At 44.5% G+C, this 22,635-nt stretch overlaps 1 protein-coding gene across 2 annotated transcripts in view; it reads left to right on the top strand.

The window, feature by feature from the left end:
* The window catches only part of Map2k5 (mitogen-activated protein kinase kinase 5), a 223,863-nt gene that overhangs the window by 75,914 nt on the left and 125,314 nt on the right, over nucleotides 1-22,635 (top strand). For both annotated transcript variants that reach the window (XM_051156630.1, XM_051156629.1), the window contains exons 9-12: nucleotides 2,560-2,599; nucleotides 12,475-12,543; nucleotides 12,635-12,716; nucleotides 20,095-20,156. In XM_051156630.1, the coding sequence (XP_051012587.1) occupies nucleotides 2,560-2,599; nucleotides 12,475-12,543; nucleotides 12,635-12,716; nucleotides 20,095-20,156 (253 nt within the window). The remainder of the gene's footprint in view (nucleotides 1-2,559; nucleotides 2,600-12,474; nucleotides 12,544-12,634; nucleotides 12,717-20,094; nucleotides 20,157-22,635) is intronic.

Genomic DNA, 22,635 nt, shown 5'->3' with positions numbered 1-22,635 from the left:
CTGCAGCCTCATAACTAAACGATTTCTATAAGTCAGTTGATTTCAAAGTATTTGTTGGTGCTGGATGTGGTAGCACAAACCTTTAATCCCAACACTCAGGAGACAGAAGCAGGTGCGTGTCTGGGGGTTTGAGGCCAGCCTGGTCTACATACTGAGTTTCAGGCCAACTAGAGCTACATAGTGAAACCTTATATCCAATATCAGTACACAGTACACACACACACACACACACACACACACACACACACACACACACACACACACACGCTTGTCAGTGATTGTTCAACCCTAAAAATTTACTAAAAATAATTGACTTACACCTTTTAACAAGCAAAATTTAACACATAAATTATAACTCGATAAAGCTGTTTTTAAAAACTTGGTGGGACCATGCATGGACTGGACCTAGGCTCCCCTTCATAGATGTAGCTGATGGGCAGCTTGGTTTTCATGTGGGTCCTCTAGTAAGGGGGGCAAGGGCCGTCTCCGACACTGTTACCTGCTTTTTAATCACTCCCCCTGGCTGGGATGCCTTGCCAGGTCACAGGGGAAGGGGATGCACTCAGTCCTGATGCAACTTGATTCCCTTGGGTAGGTTGGTAGAGACGGGTCTCCTCTTTTCAGAGGAATAGAGGAGAAAGAGTCAGGGGAAGGGGGAGGCAGGGTAGGACTGGGAGGAAAGGAAGAAGGGGCTACAATCAGGATGTAAAGTGAATTAATGATAAGAAGCTTGGCGCATCAATTAAACAAAAGTATTTTTACTCGAGCAACAGAAATTGTGTTTGTCTTGCTAATAGAAGCTGATAGTTTTGTTCTAGGAACTGAGCAATTTGGGGCCCTGGTGAATACCTTTTGAGACTAGGCAGCAAGAAGAAGGACTTTGTGAGGGACTGACCCCACTCTCGCTGTTGCTGCTCACTCACATCTCAGCCGCTAGCTGTGTGAGGGAATGCGTGGAGTCTTCCACAGAGCAGACGCAGTTTTTCCCAAATCAGTTTTCTTGGTACTTTTATGGATTTGCAGTTACAATGAGTGCTTGTGTTGTGTAGTTTGTCTTAACTTGTTTATATTAAATAGTTTGTGTCCCAATAATAGTCAGAATATGAAGTTCACACAGTGTTTATGTAAAAGGCCCCGTTTCAATTATACACTTTAGGTCTTGACAGAAAATCTTTTTTTTTTTTTTCCCTCAAGACAAGATTCCTCTGTGTAGCCTTTTCTGGCCTGAACTTGCTTTGTAGACCAGGCTGGCCTCGAACTCACAGAGATCTTCCTCTCTGAGTACTGGGATTAAAGGTGTCCGCCACCATGCCCAGCAATACAAAATGATTTTATTTCTGCGAACCTTAATCTCTAACTTTTTGTAAACAAATGAATGCTTGCTTGCCCTTCCTTCCTTCCTTCCTCCCTCCCTCCCTCCCTTCCTCCCTCCCTCCCTTCCTTCCTTCTTTCCTTCCTCCCTCCCTCCCTCCTTCCCTTCCTTCCTTCCTTCCTTCCTTCCTTCCTTCCTTCTTCTCTTTTTCTTGTGCTGGGAGTGTAACCCTGTGCTTTGCATACACTGGCCAAGTAAGTACTTTACCACTGAGCTACAACCCCAGTCTTGTTAATATTGCTTAATCTAGGTTATGCTATTTCAGTGTAGCTGAATGTCTTAATTATTTTTCTATTGCTGTGATAAAACACCATGACCAAGGCAGCTTTAAAAAGAAATTGTTTAACTCAGGGCTGTGATCTTAGAGGATTCTAGTCCATGATGGTGGAGCAAAGGTATGGTGGCAAGAGCATCTGAGCGCTTAACGTCTTGATCTGCATGTTGATAGCAAAGCGAGAGAGACACTGGGAATCCTCAAAGCCTGCCCCCAGTGACACCTCTTCCAACAAGGCCACACCTCCTAATCCTTCCCAGATAGTTTCACCAACTGGAAATATTGAAACATATGAACCTATGGGGAAGGGGAGGCATTCTCATTCAAACACCACAGTGAGCTTACTTCTCTATCTAAGGAAAAAGTAAGCCACATGCTAAAGCCTCATAGCTGTATTTCTTATATAAAATTATATTATGAGCCACAGTCAGAACTCATCCTGTGGTTGGTGACTATTTTGATGAAATACAGTAATATGATTTCTCTTTCTGTGTACCTTAAAAAAAAAAAAAAAGCGAAGCCCTTTATTTTGATGCTATACACAGCTGTAGACTCACATACAATGACACACCTAGGGATCTAGGGCCAGAAAAGCTGATCTAATTTAAGGTCTCGTTCTGCCACTGGGTGCTGGGGCACTGGGAAACTGCGTAACATCCTCATGCTTCAGAGGTCTGTCTTTAAGAGGAAGGTAATAGTAACAGTGTGATTTTTGAGCAGTATTTTAAGATACATATCACTCCGTAAACCACTTATGCTCATTGAAATACACACTGCTAGTGTGGGCCATTTGCCTTGAAGGTACCAGGTGTATCCCCTACTGGTGCAAAACTGTTTGTGTTGATAGTATGTCCTTAGCCTCTGTAGGTTGCCTAATGATACCAAGTTTCTTTTCTTTCTTTTTTTCCTATAGAGCTTATCATGTCCCAAGTGGGAAGATTTTAGCTGTAAAGGTAAGTATTGGATATATTTTATGCAAATTTGTATGTGTGTGTGACTGTGTGAGTGTGTATGTGGTCCATGTGGCCTGTGCACACATGGAAATCAGAGGAGGATATTGAGTGCCCTGTTGTATCACTCTCTACCTTATTCCCTTGAGAAACAGAGTCTCTTACTGCGCCTGGAGCCAGGCTCATCCTCCTTTCTCCTCCTCCCAGTGTTGGACTTAAAGAAGCATGCGCCAAGCGTGATATTTTACATAGATGCTGGGGATTGTGCAACAGGTCCTCTTACCTGCTGAGCCATCTCCTCAGCTCTGTGTCATGGAAGTCTTGGTGTTCACTGATTTCCTTTCCCCTCTCAGTGTGAGTCACGGGCACACAACCACACTTTTCAACAGTAGACTGTTTATTGGCACATGGCCAGGCCTGCCTTTACGGACACATCCTCTGCTTCCACCCGCCAGCTAGTGACTTCTTGCCACGTGCTGTCTTCAGTCTCTAGGCCTTGAGTAATAGAAGATTTTAGTTTTTGAACAGCCGCTGTGTGCCATGTAACATGTTACATGTTTTTAAAAGTTATCTTTATTCCTTAAAACCATGAGGTAATGCTCACTCGCTTTTAGTTTTGAAAGAAGTGGGACTCATGGGCCTGATTTGACCAAGGTCATTTGGGAGAGGCAGGGTTAGGAGTTAAAACAATGCCCACCTGACTCTAAAGGTAGCATCCTCCAGATGCTGTGCAGCTTTTATAAAGTGACTGCTGTTCAGCCCACCCAGCCTTACAAACTTCATCTCCAAGACGCCTCTGCTAGGCTGTGTCCACAGGGAGAGATTGGTTTCTTTTCCTAACGTTTCAGTCTGTATTTCTGGGTCTTATATCTTAAGAAGTTGTATAACGGTTATTTCATTTTTATTAAAATGAAACTAAAACTGGAGCTCAGATCTTCTGAATCTTAGTGCATCCCAGGGTCACCAGGGTCCCCTTCCTGTCACACCTAGTGCAGCACCTGCGTCATCTGTGACATCGTGAAGTCTGGTCTTCTCAGAAAGCCTGTGAGAGGGCAGCACTCTCTCATGGTGCCTTCCTCCACACAGGTGCACTTGGAAGACTCCTTGGGAGGTCCTTGTTGGCCTCCCATTTTACACAGGACGAACTGCGTCCAGTAGGTTCCGGGAGTTGGCACTGTCGGGCTGAGCAGTATCCTAATCTTCCTCTCTTAACCTGCCTTGAACCACCTTCTACTTCTCCCCTGAGCTCCGCTTTGCTAAGAGAGCACCCCACCCACTGAGCAGTGTGTGCTCCTATCTGGTCAGCTAGGTGTTCCTCTCATGTCAGAAGTATTAGATTATTATCTCACTGACATAGTTAAAGACGGTAAAGCTCGGCTTAATTATGCCCTGAGAGAGAGTGCGTCACTACAAGTGATCCCGAACCCTTGGCTTTGCAAATACAATATAAAATATTCCTAATCCCATACATTTTAAGTTATGCTTAGCATAGACTAATTTTAAGATTCATGGACACAGCTATTTAACTAGATGTGGCAAAGGACCAGCAATTGTTTCTGGAATGATTAAAGTTTACTTTTTTAAGGATATGCTTGACAAAATAGCTGTTAAGATTTTTTTTTTTTTTCTATGAGAGCAGCTGGTTTACAAATAAGCCGTTCTTCGGGCTGGACCTTTGAACTGGGCTTCCTAGCAAGAGCTGCATCGAGCCTGCAGACTGAGTCAAATGGTCACCGATTGTTGTATACAGACTTGATAACTGAAGCAAAAATCACATAGATCATATAATGGTTATAAATGGAGAAAATGTACTGTTTCTTCAGAACAGCCAGAGTGGTGTGTTGATTCTTAGAAATATATTATTTAGTTTCCAAATATTTGGAAAATTTCCAAGAGTTTTTCGGTTTTGGACTTCAATTTCATTCCAGTGTTGCATAAGAACACATTGAATAATTGGAATTATTTTAAATTAATTTGGCTTAAATATGGTCTCTGCTGGCGAAACTTCCCTGTGCACATAAAAAGAATGTATAACTGAAAGAATATTAAAAGTGCTGTGTAAATCTTTATTTGATCAAATTAGCTCTTAGTTTTCATATCCGAACTAATTTTGTTCCACATGTTCTATCAATTACCAAAACAAGAAAGTTAAAACCTCCAGCAGTTGGACCTTGTTCTTGTTCTTTTTTCTTGCATTCCTGTCACTGTCTGATAAAGTTTTTGAGGATGTGCTGTTAGTTTAAGTAGGGTTCTTATCATTTGGATGAATTGGCCTCTTTATCTTAATGCAGTGACTGTTTTGTTCATGGCAGTCTGTGCTCTGAATTGCATATTGGTTAATATTAATTTAGCTACAGCTGCTAGATTTTTACTAGTGTTGGCCTTTTCCTTTGAGCCTAATGCGTTGTGCTGAAGTTATTTTTATAAAACAATGTCTGTTTCTCTTAGCTTATTTCTTAACCTGGCTATCACATAAATAATTGAGACTTTTATTGTTGTTTTTTTGGTTTTTGGTTTTTCGAGACAGGGTTTCTCTATGTAGCCTTGGCTGTCCTAGACTCGCTTTGTAGACCAGGCTGGGCTCGAACTCACAGCGATCCACCTGCCTCTGCCTCCCGAGTGCTGGGATTAAAGGCGTGCACCACCACTGCCTGGCTAATTGAGACTTTTATAATACACTTCACAACACAATCTGAGCAGTTTAAGTTTGTTCTTATCCCTCTGTACTGTTCTGCCTTCATCACAGCAAACATCCCAGTGACTTTGTAGCTTTCCTCGGCTCCAGTTCCTTCCTCCTGATCTTCCTTGGACCTCTACTAGAGGCTCAAATCCCTAACTCCTCCTCCCCTGGGCAGCAGGAAGTCCACCCCTGTTCATCAATTGGCTGTAAGCTGCTTTAGTGACATAACAGGGGGACAATTGGGAGCTATACAACATTCAGACAGGAAATCAGAATTTAAACTAAACCATAACCTTATGCCTACAGTGTCTCTATATTGGAGATGAGTTTCTCATAGAATGTGGTTGGGTCTTACTTTATAATCCAGTCTGATCTCTGCTTTTTGTTTAGGGGTTGGGGCCATTTACTTTTCTATGACATGGTATGACTGGATTTATATCTCCTGTTCTGTGCAGTTTTCTGTTTGTCCTGGTAGTGTTCCCTTTCTCCCTCCACTGTGTTCAGTGGTTGTCTACAGTTTGTAGTGTCCACCTTTAGTCTATCACGTAAGAGCCTCACAATAGGAGCCATGCCATTCAGTGTCTTACTGCTGTGAAGAGATGCCATGCTCAGGCAACCCTTAGCCAGGGAAGCATTTAGCTGCAGCTTGCTTACAGCTGCCAAAGCTGCCCGTGGTCATCACTGGCTGCAGGGGTCAAGACTGCCTGGGCTCATCTTTGGAGTTTTAAAGATTTGGTTTCAGTGTTGGCTTTTTATTTCTAGCCAGATGCTAGCTGTCCTGTGTCCATTGTTGCTCTGTGCATCTGTCCTGGCATCTCAGAGTTCTTGCTGCAGGTGATAGATACTGTTTACAGTATGTCTTTATGCTGGGCTTGGCTGGCATGATCTTTCATATTCAATACACTTGAGATTTGTTGAAATTCCTGAGTACGTGGGATCTTAGCTTTCATCAAATTTGGAACGCTTTACCCTTTCCTCAGATCGAGCTCCCACACTGGGGGCGTGGCCTGCCTGGTGGCCTCACTTCACTTGGTCTTTCCCCTGTTGTAGTTTGGAAGAGTTTCTGTTTCCACGTCTTCACTATCTCTTCCTCTTTGTTGTTTTATATGCTCTTCCTCCTGCCCAAGTGGATTTTCGTTTCCAATGTTCTTTTTATCCCTAAAAATGTAGGTAGGCCTTTTTGCTTTAGGAATATTTTCCATGTTGGTATTTAATGTGCCCAGCCTACTTTTTTTTAACCTTTTAGAGCATATGGAATAATTATGACAATTGTGCTGGATAATTTTATGTCAACTTGGCACACGCTTAAGTCATCTGAGAGGAGGGACCCTCAATTAATAAAATGCCTCCATAAAAGTGGAGCAAGACTGTAGTATATTTTCTTTTAATTAGTGATTGATGGGGAAGGGCTCAGCCCATTGTGGGCGGGGCCATCTCTGGGCTGCTGGTCCTGAGCAAGCCATGGGGTGCCACGGCAATAAGCATCACTCTCCCCTATAACCTCTGCATCAGCTCCTGCCTCCTGCTTCCTGCCCTGCGTGTGTTCCTGTCCTCTTTTCCTCCAGTGATGTGGAGGTGTAAGCTGACTAGTGGACAGACCCTGTAGCTGTCATGCACCTATTTCTGGGCCACTTCCAGTGGGCTCCTTTTCTCCTCATTTTGGGTCCTATTTCTTTTCTTATGGAACAATGACAATGTAACATAGGTAGCTAGATAGTTCTGCATTCCTATAAATACTCTTAAAGTCTGTTCTGAAATGTTAGTGATTTTGAAACAATCTGATTTGTTTTTTGAGATAGAGTTTCTCTGTGTAGCCTTGGCTGTCCTGGACTCGATTTTAGACTGGCCTTGAACTCACAGTGATCCACCTGCTTCCACCTCCCTGAGTGCTGGGATTACATGCACCACCATGCCTGGCTAACAATCCGATATTTTAAAGACTTACTTTGGAACTTTGCTTGAAGTGGCAATCCCAACCATCAGCCCGTGTTTCCTGTTCTGCTGAAGCGGGATTCCTGATCCCACCCTGGCTGAGGGAGCATGCGCTGCAGGGTGAGGGTCACTTGCTCTGGTTCTTTCCTCCTGGCCTAGGTAACTCCTTGCTTCCAGGTAGAGCTCATCACCCTGCTGTAGACTCTGCTGTCTGTCGCGCTCACTCTGGTGCTCTGCGGGTGACCATGGAAGTCTTGCCTTCTCTGCCCCAGGCTCTGTCTTCTCAGCTTAAGGAGACTGTGAGTCCACCTGCTTTCCCTCCCTGACCAGAAGACTCTCTTTAGTCAGCGACTAGTTCTTTATTACCAGTCTTTAGGTGTGGTGCTGTTCAAGCTACTGCCCAGTTCCTGTGTGTGTGTGTGTTTGTGTGTGTGTGTGTGTGTGTGTGTGTGTGTGTGTGTGTGTGTGTGTTGGTTAGCTTGTGGGTTTTGTTTAACTTTCTATGTAGACTGAGCTGGCCTCAAATTCACAGGGATCTGCCTGCCTCTGCCTCACTAGTGCTGGCATTAAAGGCATGCGCCATGATGCTCGGCAGTCTGGGTTATTTTGTTTACCTGGCTTTGCTTCCTTTCCTTTCTTGTCACCAGCATAATCCACATTGCTGCTTTTGCTTATTGTGAGACTGCTGGCCAGCTTCTGAGTGGTTCTCTCAGTAAATAGAAGGTGCGACTTGCTGGTGATTTTTGCTGCTAAGTATTTTGCATATATTATCTTCGTTTTATACGTTTGCTACCATTACTGCTTCTCACTTAGCAGATGCAGAACCTGAGGCAGTGCAGTTAAACAGCTTGCCCACGGTCCTACACCTAGAAAGCCCCGAGGCCAGGATATAAACCCCTGCTTATGCTGATCTATACCCCTGGATTCGGTTCCCCTCTCAGAAGGCTCCATGCTACTTCTATGCTGGTTCTTCATCTCATCGCTGGGACAAAACGCCTGACAAAAGCAGTTAAAGAGAGGGCGGGCTTGTTTGCTCCACAGTTGGAGGGTACAGCCATTATGGAGTGTGAGGCAGCGAGCCACTCTACATCTGCAGGGAGGAGAGAGAAAACAGGTGCTCTGTTCCTTTTGTCACCTCTATTGGTCCAGGACCCCAGCCTGTGGAGTGATGTGCCCTCATTTAGGGTGGGTCTTCCCATCTCAGTTACCCCTCTCCCAGACACACCCAAAGCCTTGCACCCTAGGTGACACTGGGACTAGTATATTAGCAATCACTATCAACCAGCACGCAGCCCAGACAAACTGAACTCTCTGAGGTGGCAGTTGTGACCCACACTGTGTTAGCAGTCTATGCTGCTTCTGTAGCATGTTCTTACATGTCCCGGCCTCTGTGCATTTTGTTTTCTTTCACTTGAACTTGTCACCTCATCTGAACCTGGGTTGTTTTTTGTTTTGTTTTGTTTTCTCATTTCAACAAGTTAATTCATGTGCGCCTCTCTAGTTAGAATGCCTTCATCCATGTCTTCAACTATTAGACTCCTTAACAGCCTTCAAGGACCTGCCCTTTGGCCACATGTGTCATGTCTGCCGGTCATCTTCTGCAGTTCTCTTGCATGTGACTCCTAAGGGGAGCATACGCCACCTTGCACATGGCTGCTAGCATTGTGCCCGTTCTCTTGCCTTGCCTACATGGCCCAGCACTACACACAGCGAGCGTCTTAACACCTAATTTGTTGATGGAATACAGTTGTGTTGTTGCTTAATGCATTAATTCATCTTTTAACGTAATGTTCTGAAAACAGGTTTAGCGACATACCAAGCCCCCCTTAGTGTCCTTTGTATGGGCCATGACTTGCCCCAGACTGTTTCTTAGCTCCCTTTGTTATATTAAAGGGTGAAATGGAAGGTTAAGAGTTAGAGGCACATTTGATTTTTTTCCTGACCCGCTCCTGACTTTTGTGTGGCTTGAAGCATGTCACTTAAACCTCTCAATGACCCCAGTTGCCTGGTGTCACAGAAGGACTGTTCAGAGCAGCAAATCACAGTCCTTGTCTGAGCAGATTCACCTGCAGGCCTCTGCTGCCTTCACAGAGCCATGGGGGGATTTCACTTCCTAAGCCAGTGGTCAACTGGTCCACACTGTGAATGTCTGTGGGACCAGTTGGTTGAGAGCCACGCTCATAGCATTTCTGATTTTTATGCACTCCTAACCAAGTCCTGTTTTTTAAAGACAAACAGAACATTGCAGTGTTTCCTTCCTCAGACTTGAGATGTGACAAGAGACCCTTGCAGATATTTTTAAAAGGAAGATGATTTTAGGAAAAATAGAAAATTCTCTGTACCATGCAATTTAAAATTTTTTCTGCTCCACAGAGTGCATTTAGAAAATTATGCTAGCCACATGTTAGAAAAAACTGCCTATAATCACCTGCATACATGCTGAAACGCATCCAACCAGCTTTTGTTTGGTTGGTATATGTAGCAAGACCATTGCAAATAAGTAGAGCAGAAACCAAACACAAATACTGTTAGCCGTCTAGCAAACAGAACCTTTCTCTACCATTAATGCCTCCTGTAAAATCTTTCCAATAGTAATGCTTGGGGAACTTACTGGATTCCCCAGGATTGTTTGTTTTCTGATTGGAAAAAGAATCCATCTAACGGGATTTCTTAGCTGTGTATGTAGCGTGTGTTGATTATCATTCCCGGAGTGCTTTGGATTGCTGCAGCTTCTAAAGCAGCATTTAAATGGACCATTTGATTAATCATTTGTATCCTGGCTGTAATCCTCCCAAATTTCCTTCCTGAGTTGTACATACTGTAAAAGACAATTATGTCGCCACAGATTAAATAAGTGAATTAAAACAGAATAGCGGCTTAATTTGACCTGTGATTTTGTTCTCCTTGCCTTTAGTGGAGCGCATGCCACTCCAGCAAATAAATGAAGTCATCCATGACAGCTCGTGATGAATTGCCGTATTTATACTGTATATTTTAATAGTCTCACACTAATTTAAATTGAGCACAGAGTAAATTATAATTCAGTCACTTGACTGCTTGTATTTGACTTGACAGCGCATCCTTGTGTGTCTTGGATGTGTAGTGGCGGGAGAGCAGCGGGAAGGCAGGCAGGCAGGCAGGCAGGCACCCCGGGCCAGCTGAACCCTTTCTCCAGGAGCTGCTTCCAGCTTTTCCACTTTAGTCTGAAGCACTTGGCTCCGCCTGAGAAGCAACGCTCGGGCAGTCCGCACAGTCCTCAAACTTGAAAGGGAAAATCCATATTCACTGTGATTTTCTCACTTGCCTTCAGAGGAAGGATTGGTCTGGTTTATTTTTAGCACTTTGGAAGCTCACTGGCAGAGGAAGGGAGGTAACCATTCACCAAGTGCCAGGCTCCCGAAGCGCAGAGCGTGCACATGCCGTGGCAGCACAGAGTGGCCCTCCCCACTCAGATTTGCAGGATGACCTGATCTGCTTTTCTGGGGTCATGGACTCTCCATTCTCTGGATTATAGCGTGTCCCAAGAGATATCTGTTGGGTCAGCTCCACGATTTCAGCTGTCCCGATCCAGTTTTGGTCGGTGTGGCACTTGGGTTTGTCTTGGCTTTCATGTCTTTGGTTGTTGGTGTAGTGACAGACATCGTAGGATCCGTTTCCCTGTGTCTAATGACAACAGCACATCTGGAGGACCGTTGGTAAGGAGCACTTTAGTTAAGGTCCATCTCAGTGACTGGGTGCTGCTGTGAGGCCTTGCGCTGGCTGCTGGGAATAACGTGTGTGCCGACCCGCCTTGCACTGGAAGCTATAGCGCTCTACTCGCTGGCAGGTTTTAGGAGATGCCTGAGGCATTAAAGATGAGTCAGGGTCAGACCAAACATGAATTCTCATGAAGGTTTTTGAGGTGGCGAGGCATTCAAGCTGGGTCTAAAAGGTCAAACCAGCCTTTTGGTGACTGTGGAGTGGAGAAAGGAAACACTCTTAAGGCGTGATGTAGGTGGTTAGGAAGGGCTGTGTAGGAAGAGTGAGGGGCGGGTCAGCTGCTGACCTGGAGTCCCACTTGCTCCAGGTGATGGGAACTCAAGTGAGGTTCTTGATCAAGGGAAAGATAAGGTCTCAGTAGACTGGGATTAATTCCAAAGTGTTGGGTAGCTGTGTGCAGTGCCTTCCACCCACCCCACTGCCTTCCTTTCTTACTTAAATGAATGCCAGCATTAAAAATATGCACATTAGAATACACATTTCCTTTCCTTGTGGTTTACATAATTCCTAACGCTTGCTTTATTCAGTGTAATGATACATATGGTCTTCATTTGTGATACAGAGTAAGCCAGTGCTGTAAAGTGTGGAATGTGCCGTTATAGCAGTGGTGAACTGACGTTTTTACCTAGAAGTGTTTTGAATCAAACTCTGCCACAATTCTTAAAAATTCTTCTCCACCTACTTAATGTCATTACTGTCTTAAAACAATTTTAAGCAACATTTTTTAAAAGTTTGTTTTCACTGAAGTGCTTAATGGTTGAGCTGGGGTTTTAACTCTTTGATAGTGCCTTTGACCAGCATTACTGAAAAGGGCGAAGTCTCAGCCCCAGAGCAGGCACCTGCCTAAGGAAAGGGAAGAGTCTTTGAACTAAACTAGAGCGCGTCCTAGGCCAGGACATGAAGTGCATACACTTGGACGTTTCTGTGTTATAAAACCCACCTCGGTGGCAGATACTTAAGGAAAACCACAACACATCAGGAGGTCCTGGCAAGCGTGGGAGTCAGGTGGCATGAGGACCTTTCTAGCTCTCAAGTCTGTGAGCATTTGTAAAGAAACATTACCCACATGGGAGGAAGTAAGGTGACAGGGTTTTTAAACTCCCGTTTCTTTTATTTCTGAAAATCTCATTTTAAAATGTTATTTTATTTACCATCCCCTTTGCTTATCTGCGAGTGTCTGGCTCACAAGGCTCTTCTCTTTTAATGATCTTCTGAAAATAGCCAGTGTGGCTGAAATAGGGTACATAAATTGAGTGTTATAACTTAACTGACTTTTAAAGCCATTAATGCTGACCTCTGAGACCTGGCTTCTTCCAGGGTCCCATCAATCATCTCTGTACCGCCTCCTCCAGTGCAAAGGCTTAGAATCTGAGACAGGTTTTTGGTGCAGGGGGTTATGGGGGCACTGGAGAAAGAAACCACCATATTTTGTTAGTTCTTGTATTTTACATGCTATGAAACCTAAAGGTAGACACATGTGCTGATGCTACTGTGTGTCTGGTTTCAGGTTATTCTGTTGGACATTACACTGGAGCTTCAGAAGCAGATCATGTCTGAGCTGGAGATTCTTTATAAGGTAGTGTTTTCCTCGGTTGCTTTTATCTATAAGCGTGCGTATGGCGTTCGCTTCCAGGTGCTAAACTACTTTTGTCTCATTTGTGTTACAGTGTGACTCGTCATATATCATAGGATTTTACGGGGCGTTTTTTGTAGAAAACAGGATTTCAATTTGTACAGAATTCATGGATGGTGAGTTCTTCCCTTTAAACTACATTAAAAATGATTTTTGGAATCAATTGCCTTAAACTTGGTTTTGATATAGATGTCAAGTAGAAACCTAGAGTGATTGACGTGTGTTAATTACTGCCTTTTTTACACTAGCAGTTCTTTTCCTGTTAAGGTTCCTGGTGTTAAATATCTGTAGCTGGGCTGTAATTTCAAGAATGCAATGATTTCCTTTTACTAAAAATTTAAATAGGACAGGCAACACTCAGACCCACTCGGCGCGTGGCACTCGCTGCCTCTGTGCATTCTGCCTTTGCTGGAAACAGATGTTCTCCTTCTTCTACTGTTTCAGTCGCCAAAACAGATTTTCTTCCAAAGAAATCTATTAACCCAATGTCCTGTGTCTTTCAGAAAGAAATAGGTTCTTAATTGCTAGACAAGAAATTGTTTTCCAACACAGCTGACTAGCCGAGATGCGTTTGGCTCTCTCTGAACTTGAGTCCCGTCCTCCCCTGCTTTTCATTCATTGCTGTGAGGAGCTCTTCCTTGATCTGAGTATTGTGACAGCAGACAGACTTCTGGAAATCCTGCCACTGAAGTGCTGCTGTTATTCTTAGCTATCCATTTTAAACCCAGACAAATTCTCACCTTTTACAAAGGTCAGTCTTCACTATCTAGCCTCCTTCAAAAATGAGGCATATGTGCCTTTCTACTTTTTTAGGTACATGCACACATACCATACACACACACACACACACACACACACATAGCACAAATATACCACCATACATGTATACAGACACCACAAATACACTGCATACATACACACGCCCACATATGTACATATAAACCACACATGCACATGCTGCGCTTTCATCCACACACTACATATATATCATACATGCCACAAATATGCACACCACAAATATACCACATACTATACACATACACAAACACACACACAGCACATACATACATGTGTGCCACATAAACACACACCACGCATGCATGCTACATATACCACCCATATACCACACACATGTGTGCACACACACCACGCAGGCACACATGCAGATACACACGCTACACACACTCATATATATACCATACACACAAACACACCTTTTTACTTCTTTAGGTAAACACACACACATACATGTACACCAGAAATATATACACAAGTACACATATATACACACACACCACAAACACACACAGTTATACACACAAACACATACACATACCCTTGTGGGCATCCTTGGGATGACACTAAATATGTAACCACGTAGGTGGTGTAGGTGGGCACTGAATAAAAAGCATGGATGCATAATCCCAGTATAGGTCACTCTTTTAAACTCTCATCAAGTGAGATCTGTATAATTTTTCAATTACAATAAAATACTTCTTATTAAGGTAGAACTCAGATACTATAGAGTTCACCATTTGGAAACATACAACTTAATCCTTGCTGTCTAATTTCAAAACAGTCTAAAGAGAAAAATCCCCAGGCAACGTAAGTTACTTCTCTCATGCTCCTCCATCCGTCTATCCCCTGTCAATCACAGGTCTCCTTCCTGCCTCGTGGATGTGCCCACTCTGGACACTGACATCAGTGGAGTCCTGCAGCTTTTGTTCCTGATGTCTCTTGCTTAATTTGTTGTTTCCAGATTCATCTATAACTGCAGCAGAAGCCGTCCACCATCCCCTTTCATCACTGAATAGTATTTCATTAAGTGCCTGTGCAGCATTGGCTGCCTTTTCTTTAGTTGATGGTCACTTGGATATTTCCATTTCTTTGTTTCACATCTTTAAAAAATACGTGTTTGTGTGTGTATGTGTGTGTGTGTGTATGTGCCACTGCTTGCTTGTGGAGGTCAAAGGCAGCTTGTGGGAGCAGACTCTCTTCTTCCAGCAGGTGAATCCAAGATAGCAAATTCAGACCATCAGGCTTGATGGCAGTGAAGCTGCCAGATCCTGTGGCAACTCTTAATTTTTGAGGAACTGTCAAGCTGTTCTAGTCTGTCAGTGTTCAGATTGTTTGCAGTTACTGTAATTACTAAAGAAATATTGCAACTCAACAATAAAAACACCAGTCGCTCATTTAAAAAACAGATAATAGATTTGGGTATGTGTTTCTCAAAGGAAGATGAACATGAAAAGACATTCAACAGCAGTGGTTGTTAAGGAAACCTAAATCAAAACCAAGTACATGATCACACCTGAGACCAAACAAACAGGAAATCAACCACAATAAGTGTTGGCAAAGGCACAGAGAAGTTGGATCCTCAGACAGTGTTGGTGCGAATCTGAAACGGTGTAAATTAGACTAAAACAGCTTGACACTTCTTCATAAATTCAACAGTTACCACAGGACCTAGCAAGTCTTCTACAAGTACGGAAACCCAAGACAACTGACTAGCACACATGCACAGTAACAGCAATGTGCACAGCAGCATTACTCACAAGTGACCAAGATGGTGCAGCCAATGGAGGCATTTGCTGCTTCTTTCTTCTGCTACTGTATTGGTCCTGGGTCTTTCAGTTACTGTACATTTAACCTCAGAGGTTCCTGTTTTGCTCCATGTGATTTCCAACTGTATTAGTAGCCTATGTTTTGGGGGAGGGCTAGCTTCATACTGCCCTTTAGGTCTTTAAACATGGTTTATCTTAGTTACATAGACATGTCGATTTGGAGGTTAGTGCAGGTTAGTATATACGTGTGTTCATATACAACAAAGCACACAAAATCAGTAAAAACACAGAACCTGTGCAGCACCCTCCAGCTTTCATCCTCTCCCTGTGCACTCTGGTTTCTTCACAGCTTCCTCTTGATTAGTTTATTTCTACCTCATACTATGATCTAGTTGCAATATTTACTGAGTACTTTATTTCAGATATGGCTCTAGACCTGGAGCCAAGACTTAGGTCTTATCCTCATGGGAGCATGTGTTCTAGAATAACCCTTGTCCTCACAGGGTACACGTTCTAGAGTAGCCCTTGTCCTCACAGGGCACGTGTTCTAGAGTGGCCCTTGTCCTCACAGGGTACATGTTCTAGAGTGGCCCTTGTCCTCACAGGGTACGTGTTCTAGAGTGGCCCCTGTCCTCACAGGGTATGTGTTCTAGAGTGGCCCCTGTCCTCACAGGGTACGTGTTCTAGAGTAGCCCTTGTCCCCACAGGGTATGTGTTCTAGAGTAGCCTTGTCTTCGTGGGGGTACGGGTTCTAGAGTAGCCCCCCCTTTTCATGGACTACGTGTTCTAGAGTAGCCTTTCTTATAGAGTGTGTGTTCTAGATTTCCCTTCTCGTGAGGTATGTGTTCTAGAATAACCTTTGCCCTCATTGGGTATGTGTTCTAGAGTCACCGTCACCCTCACCCTCATGGGGTACATGTTCTGGAGTAGCCTTGTCCTCACAGGGTGTATACTAGAGACCCCTGTACATTCTCAGGGAGGGATCCATCTGTGAGAGCATAAGGCAGGATGGGTGGGCTGATAGAGCAGGTACTGGATGGGGGACCAGAGGAGGAGCGGCAGTGAGCAGAGACCTTAGTGAGCTAGTCAGGGAGGACCACTGGGATGATCTCACAGGCAGAGAGAATAGCATGTGTCAGTGCTCCCAAACGAACACAAGACCACCGTACTGACTGGAGAGTGATGTTGGAAGGACCAGAGGCTGCCCAGGAGGCCTGTGTGATCAGGGCACATTCCAAGCAAGACGCATGTGCCTCACAGGCTCTAGTTGGGAATTTGGGTTTGAGTCTAAATGCGATCAAACCTCATACTCAGTTAAAACAAAATCGACTCAGAAACATCCAGATGGAAGGTCTCAGAGTACAGAGTACAGTGTTTGGATTATCACCATGGGAATAAGTTGCCCCCCTACCCCTACCCCCCAAAAAAAGCCCATATTGCAGAGAAGGAAAGGGCTTTTATATTTTCAACTAGCAGAAACTTGAAGAGACTTCACATTAATGTTTTTGCTCGTGTTGTTAACAATCATAATGACTGTGTTCATTTAAGGCAAATGTGAAGATTTTATCTCTGTGAGCCTGGGAAGGTTGGGGTACATCTGACGGCACAGAGCCAGCTACATAGGGACCTGTCTGTGTGGGCAGCTGAGGACTGTGGGATTACAAGCACCAGTGAACTACCTCCAAATATGATTCCTTTTTATTTTTTAATTGATAATGGTTGCCAGGCCACCTTTGGCTTTCCAGTTTAGTTTAGAAAAAGCACTGTCCGCTTAGGTACTTACAGCTTCTCCTAGAACCGACATAGGACTAAATCCTCTGCTTGGATTCCTGCCAGTGCCTGTGGTTGGGCTTCTTCCTCCAGGTGTTGAGTTCGTTGGCTTTCTAAGGACTTGGTCTGGTAAGCTGCTGTTGTCAGTTTTCCAGATACCACATGTCAAGCTTTTTCATCTTGAACTTGCTCGTGCATGCAACCCCCAACTCACCTGAAAAATCAGTGGGAACACGACTGTTTTTCTGTCACATATTTCACTTTTATCATTTATCTATAATAAAAAATATTTTAGTAAATGTTTCTGCTCAATGCACAAATGCGCCCCCCCCCCCCCACACACACACATTCCCAGTAGCACCGAGAGCCACAGAACAAAGTTAATTATACCCTGGCTACCCTCAGCCTTGTGCTCAGAGTCCGGGGCTGCGAGCAGAAGTTACCTAAAGGAGTGTCATCTTCCTGTACCTGCTTTTATCAGGGTACATGGGAAGCCATAGCTCTGTGATCGTGTGCCATTTTAACAGAACAGTAGCTTTAGAGAACATGGCATACCATAATAGTCTACTCACACAGAGCACATCCTTAACTGCATTTCAGAAGAGTGACACATTTCATCTTCAAACCTTATTAGGCATTTTGAAAATCATCAGTACTTACATCAAAAATAAAATCTCAGCCTTAATAGGAAAACAAAAGTTACTTCCCAAATACCCTGGGTGCTCTCTTCATATCAGTGAAAGACTGTACCCCAGTTTGACACTTAGGAGGATATATGCATTAACTTAGTTCTCAGATTGTTAGAGAGCGGGGTGCTTGTTCCCTGAAGAGAGCTTGAGTTATATTCTTGAGATTCTTAGAACACTTAACAAATGCCACCATTCCCCACACACTCCTAAGTTTCTACTTCCCAGTGAGCTGGCTCTCAAAGCAACTGCCCCAGAAATGTTCAGTGATGGCAGAGACTGTGCCATGCTGTTAGTGGGAGCGTGCAGTGATGGCAGTGACTGTGCATGCTGTTGGTGGGAGAGTGCAGTGATGGCAGTGACTGTGCCATGCTGTTGGTGGGAGTGCGCAGTGATGGCAGTGACTGTGCCATGCTGTTGGTGGGAGCACGCAGTAATGGCAGTGACTGTGCCATGCTGTTGGTGGGAGTGCGCAGTGATGGCAGTGACTGTGCCATGCTGTTGGTGGGAGCACGCAGTAATGGCAGTGACTATGCCATGCTGTTGGTGGGAGTGCGCAGTGATGGCAGTGACTGTGCCATGCTGTTGGTGGGAGCGCGCAGTGATGGCAGTGACTGTGCCATGCTGTTGGTCGGAGCGTGCAGTGATGGCAGTGACTGTGCCATGCTCTTGGTGGGAGCGTGCAGTGATGGCAGTGGCTGTGCCATGCTGTTGCTGCAGTTGGTTTGAAGTCCTTTCTTGGATGCTGCTTCAGAACATCACGGTCAACAAGGTTCTGGCCCCTCCTACCACTGACGTTTGTTTGCTATGTCCAAGAGTTGCCTCTTTTGACTAGATCTATTAGATAGAAATGATAGCAAAACTGAGTAAGAGTTAAACCCAAATCCTCTGCCTATTTTAGCCTGAGAATGGCTAGCCAGGCATGGTGGCACACAACTATAATCCCAGCACCAGAAGGCAGAGGCAGGTAGATCCATCTCTGAGAGTGAGGCCAGCCTGATGTGTAGGGTGAGTTCCAGACCAGCCTGGGCTACGTAATAAGAACCTGTCTCAAATGTGGAAGCATACAAACAAACTGAAAAGCCAGAATGACTGAACTACACAGTGCGCTTGTCAAGTTGACAGGTCTCCTGATTCTGAGGGGCGCTACTGTGTCGTTTTCTCACAGCCAACACTTATCTCATATGAATATGGAAAGAACAAGACAAATATGTGTAGTGGTTTTTCAGTTTTGGAAAATGTCAAAAATGCTTTAATAAAAGTTGAGGTTGACAAGTAAGCAGTATAGTAGAGAGCCACAGTTTAGTAAAAATAAGCTAGAAAGCCAGTGAGACAGCTCTGAGGTCAAGACACCTGCAAGCCAAGCCCAGTGACCTTAGGTCAGTCCCTGGGGCCAACCGTGGGAGGAGAAAGCAAGCTCTCTGAAGCTGACCTCTGACCTCCACGGGTGGGTAAACATCCCATGCGCACACACAATAAGTAAGTAAAATGTAATTGAACTAAGTTAGAACTTGAAGACATTGTGTCTTGTGTTGTTGTCACCTCACTGGTTTCCTTAGGTGCCGAGGAGCAGGAGGTGATTAGCCGCTTCACGCGCACCTGATGCCAAAAGTAACTCCATGTAGACAGTGTAGCACTGCTGCTTCTGCTTTGCTAGCCTTTGCTTGTATCTTGAAATTCCTACCCACCCACATTTGATTGATAAGTGTGAAAATTCCAAGATGGGGCCCAGGTAAAAGCAGCACATGAGCCTGGTGGTGGTAGCACACACCTGTAATCCCAGCACTTAGGAGGCAGAGGCAGGTGGATCTCTGTGAGTTCGAGGCCAGCCTGGTCTACAAAGTGAGTCCAGGACAGCCAAGGCTACACAGAGAAACCCTGTCTTGGAAAAAACAAAACAAAACAACAACAACAACAAAAAAGTGACACACGAGGCCTGCAAGTATGACCATCAGGTTCATTTCTGTGGTTTTGTTTGCATCTGTCTTTTCATAGACTGTAGGTCCTAAATCTACCCTCCTATAGTTTCCTTCCGTTTGTTTGTTTGTTTGTTGTTTGGTTGGTTTGGTTTCGTTTTTCAAGACAGGGTTTTTCTGTGTAACCTTGGACGCCCTGAACTTGTAGACCTCGAACTCAGTGATCTGCCTGCCTTTGCCTCCCAAGTGCATGGGAGATAGGGTGGGGGGGGGGGTGGGGGGGGGGCTGGGGGAGAGGGGTGAATTAAAGGCCCACAACCAGCTTCCTTTAGTTCTTAATAACTGTGGATTTTAAAATGGAAGTAGCTGGCCATGTTCTTCTGCAAGTACGATTATGCCATTCACAAAGGTAAAACTAAAAGCCTACATTGCTCTCCATATCCAGTATGACACATGAGAAAATGGAAGCCGCATTCTCACAAGGCATGCACAAAGCAGAGTCCGGTGTACTGTTCTGATGACTTCCCTTGTAGTAACACACTATTTCTGTCTCTACAGGGGGTTCTTTGGATGTATATAGGAAAATTCCAGAGCACGTCCTCGGAAGAATTGCAGTAGCAGTAAGTATATTGGCTTAGATGATTTAGCCCTTCCTATGATGCCTATTCCTGTGTCCTCAAATAGGACTTTTTCTTCTAGTCCCACCTGCCTTCTAGGTCCTTCTTGCTGCCCATCATTTCTGCCTCTTCCTCTTTTAGTGGGCTAACCCCAGACCAGTCCCTCCAGCTTGTCAGTACTCTATGATCGCAGGGACCTTGGTGCCCGGGTTTCTAATTCATCAAAGAGAAAACTGTTACTGCGAACATTTAATAGTTATAGACATAGAACTTTAAAATAATTTAAAAATCTAGATTAATGAAACAGTCTATGAACAAAATACTATTTTGCTTTTAAATGGCTTTGCAGTCTTTTGCTCTTAGTTTCTACTTTATCTTTTGGAGACTATATCTAGGATTCTGTGCCCTCTGCAGTGAAAAACAGGTTTCCTATCTTCTGCACTCACTAATAAATAGACAAATTATTTCACCTAAACTGGCATTATTATGTAAGTCCCAGATTTGAGATTTGGAATAATGTAAGCTAACCATGTTTAAGAAGAGTCATTGGGTGCTGTAAATCGTAAACAATTGCTAAAGTAAAGGCACTCTGTTAAATTAAGTGGTTTAATGCAGAACAAAGTGATTATATCATGTACCATTTAATTAAATGGCTTATTTTCACATCCATTATGCATCAAACTGACAACTCAAATTCTTTAATCCAACATGGACACTTATTCAGGCTTAGTTCATTGTAATTCACAGCTTTCCTTTTTTCTTTCTAATTATTAGTGTGAGCTGCCCAGGGTGATGAGCACGCTCCCTTGTGATGCTGCCTCTGCAAGCAGCTTCTAATCTACACATGGAGGCAGATTATTCAGGATGAAATCTGAGCACTTAAATCAGTGTTTTGGATGAAAATAAAAATGTTTCCTTTCCTCTTCTAATCTCAGAGGGGACCGCATGCGTTGTGGCTTTTGGCAGCTCTAGAGTTTAGTAACACGTATAGTAAAGGGCACGAAGAGGCAAGGAGAGCGAGCAGCTGGAGAGCAGGACGCGGGGAAATAGAGTACGCCTTGTTCAGGGAAGAAGTGTGTTCTTCCCCGGCCTCGTCAAGCTTGCCTCCCTCCTGTGTAGAGCACAAAGAAGGCCACTGGGCTTTCAGATTCAGCCAAGATCGTCAACGGTCAGCAGAGAAACAACCAGCTTTGAATACAGGGCTTGCTGTTTGGGTAGTTGAAAATTTTGCAAAATGCTATATAAAGGAGAAGCATTAAAGTGAGTGCTAGCCCAAGCTGGGTTACTGTGCCCCAGGTGTGGTTGTCAGTCAGGGGCAGTCTCTTATAAAACAAGGCCCATCCCTCCGCCTTTCACGGCACTCCAGGCCACAGTGATTGAAAGCTTCGATGGCGGAGTAGAAGAAATGCTTTTAGCAACTTTCCTCTTCTGACAGTTTTCATAAACCCTGTTGGTGTCCTACACTTGTATAGCACCTTTAAAGTAAGGTGTGTATGTGGGGGGCAGGGGTGGGTGTCTGAAGGGGCTCCAAATATGGATGATCCTTTACTGTAGCTAATAGTCACCACACTGGCTCAGGGATAGCATTTTACATCCAGAGGACACATCAGTTCAACAACCGCAGCTATCACCCTGCTGGGTGGTCCCTCGTGGTGTGTAAAATGCTTATGCGCACAGCCTGTTCTAGTTCCCGGTTTCCGTGGTTACTTCTCCTGAGTCTTTCCAAAGATGGCATCAGTTTCTTTTCTTTGAATGTCTCAGCCAGGCCAAAAAGGCACATGCAAATAGCCTCCGGCCCTGTCCAGTCCAGCAACCGAATCAGATGGATCTGTGTGTACCAGTCTCTGCAGGATACTTATGTATGAGGGTGCTGCCTGAGTTTTCAACAGCTATGAGATGAGGGAGGTTGAGCATGTCACTACTAAGCAAAACGGGTTAGAACAGTTCAGTAACTGGCCTGAGTTACTAACTAGTCAGTGCTAGCCTAGGTGCAGCGCGCTCTGTCTCCACACCCACTGCTCCTTCTCTCTGTTCTCTGAGAAGCTGAGGGGGAGAAAAAAGAAGAGGGAACTAAAGGGCAAACTAGGTTAAAACACACTCAGAGAGGTGGGGGGTGAAAAGAGCTGTGCCGGAGAGGGAAGGACTAGCGGAGACGCACAGACAAACACGTTGGTGCAGGCTCTTTTTCTCAAGTGGTAGTTTGCTGTTCCTCCTGCTGGTCTTAAACGAAGCCTCAGACTCCCAGAACTCCAGGTGTGTGCCACCACGCTCACTGAAGATCTTCTCATGTCTCTCTTAGAGTTCTCTTCCCCCAAGAGGAGCATAACTTTCCTGGTTCTGGTAATCTGGCATGCAGGGCAGGTCCACAGACCTGAAGGTCATCGCAGGATGAGCCCTGTCAGCAGCTGTGAAATGTGGCTCAGATTTTCTCGTGTAGGCTATATGAAGAGAGAACATTTTTCCCCTTGAAGAAATCCATATA

This window comes from Acomys russatus, chromosome 14 (genome assembly GCF_903995435.1).
Source record: "Acomys russatus chromosome 14, mAcoRus1.1, whole genome shotgun sequence".
NCBI classification, from domain to species: domain Eukaryota; kingdom Metazoa; phylum Chordata; class Mammalia; order Rodentia; family Muridae; genus Acomys; species Acomys russatus.
Note: the sequence above shows the minus strand (reverse complement) of the source record. Positions and strands in the feature narration are given on the sequence as shown.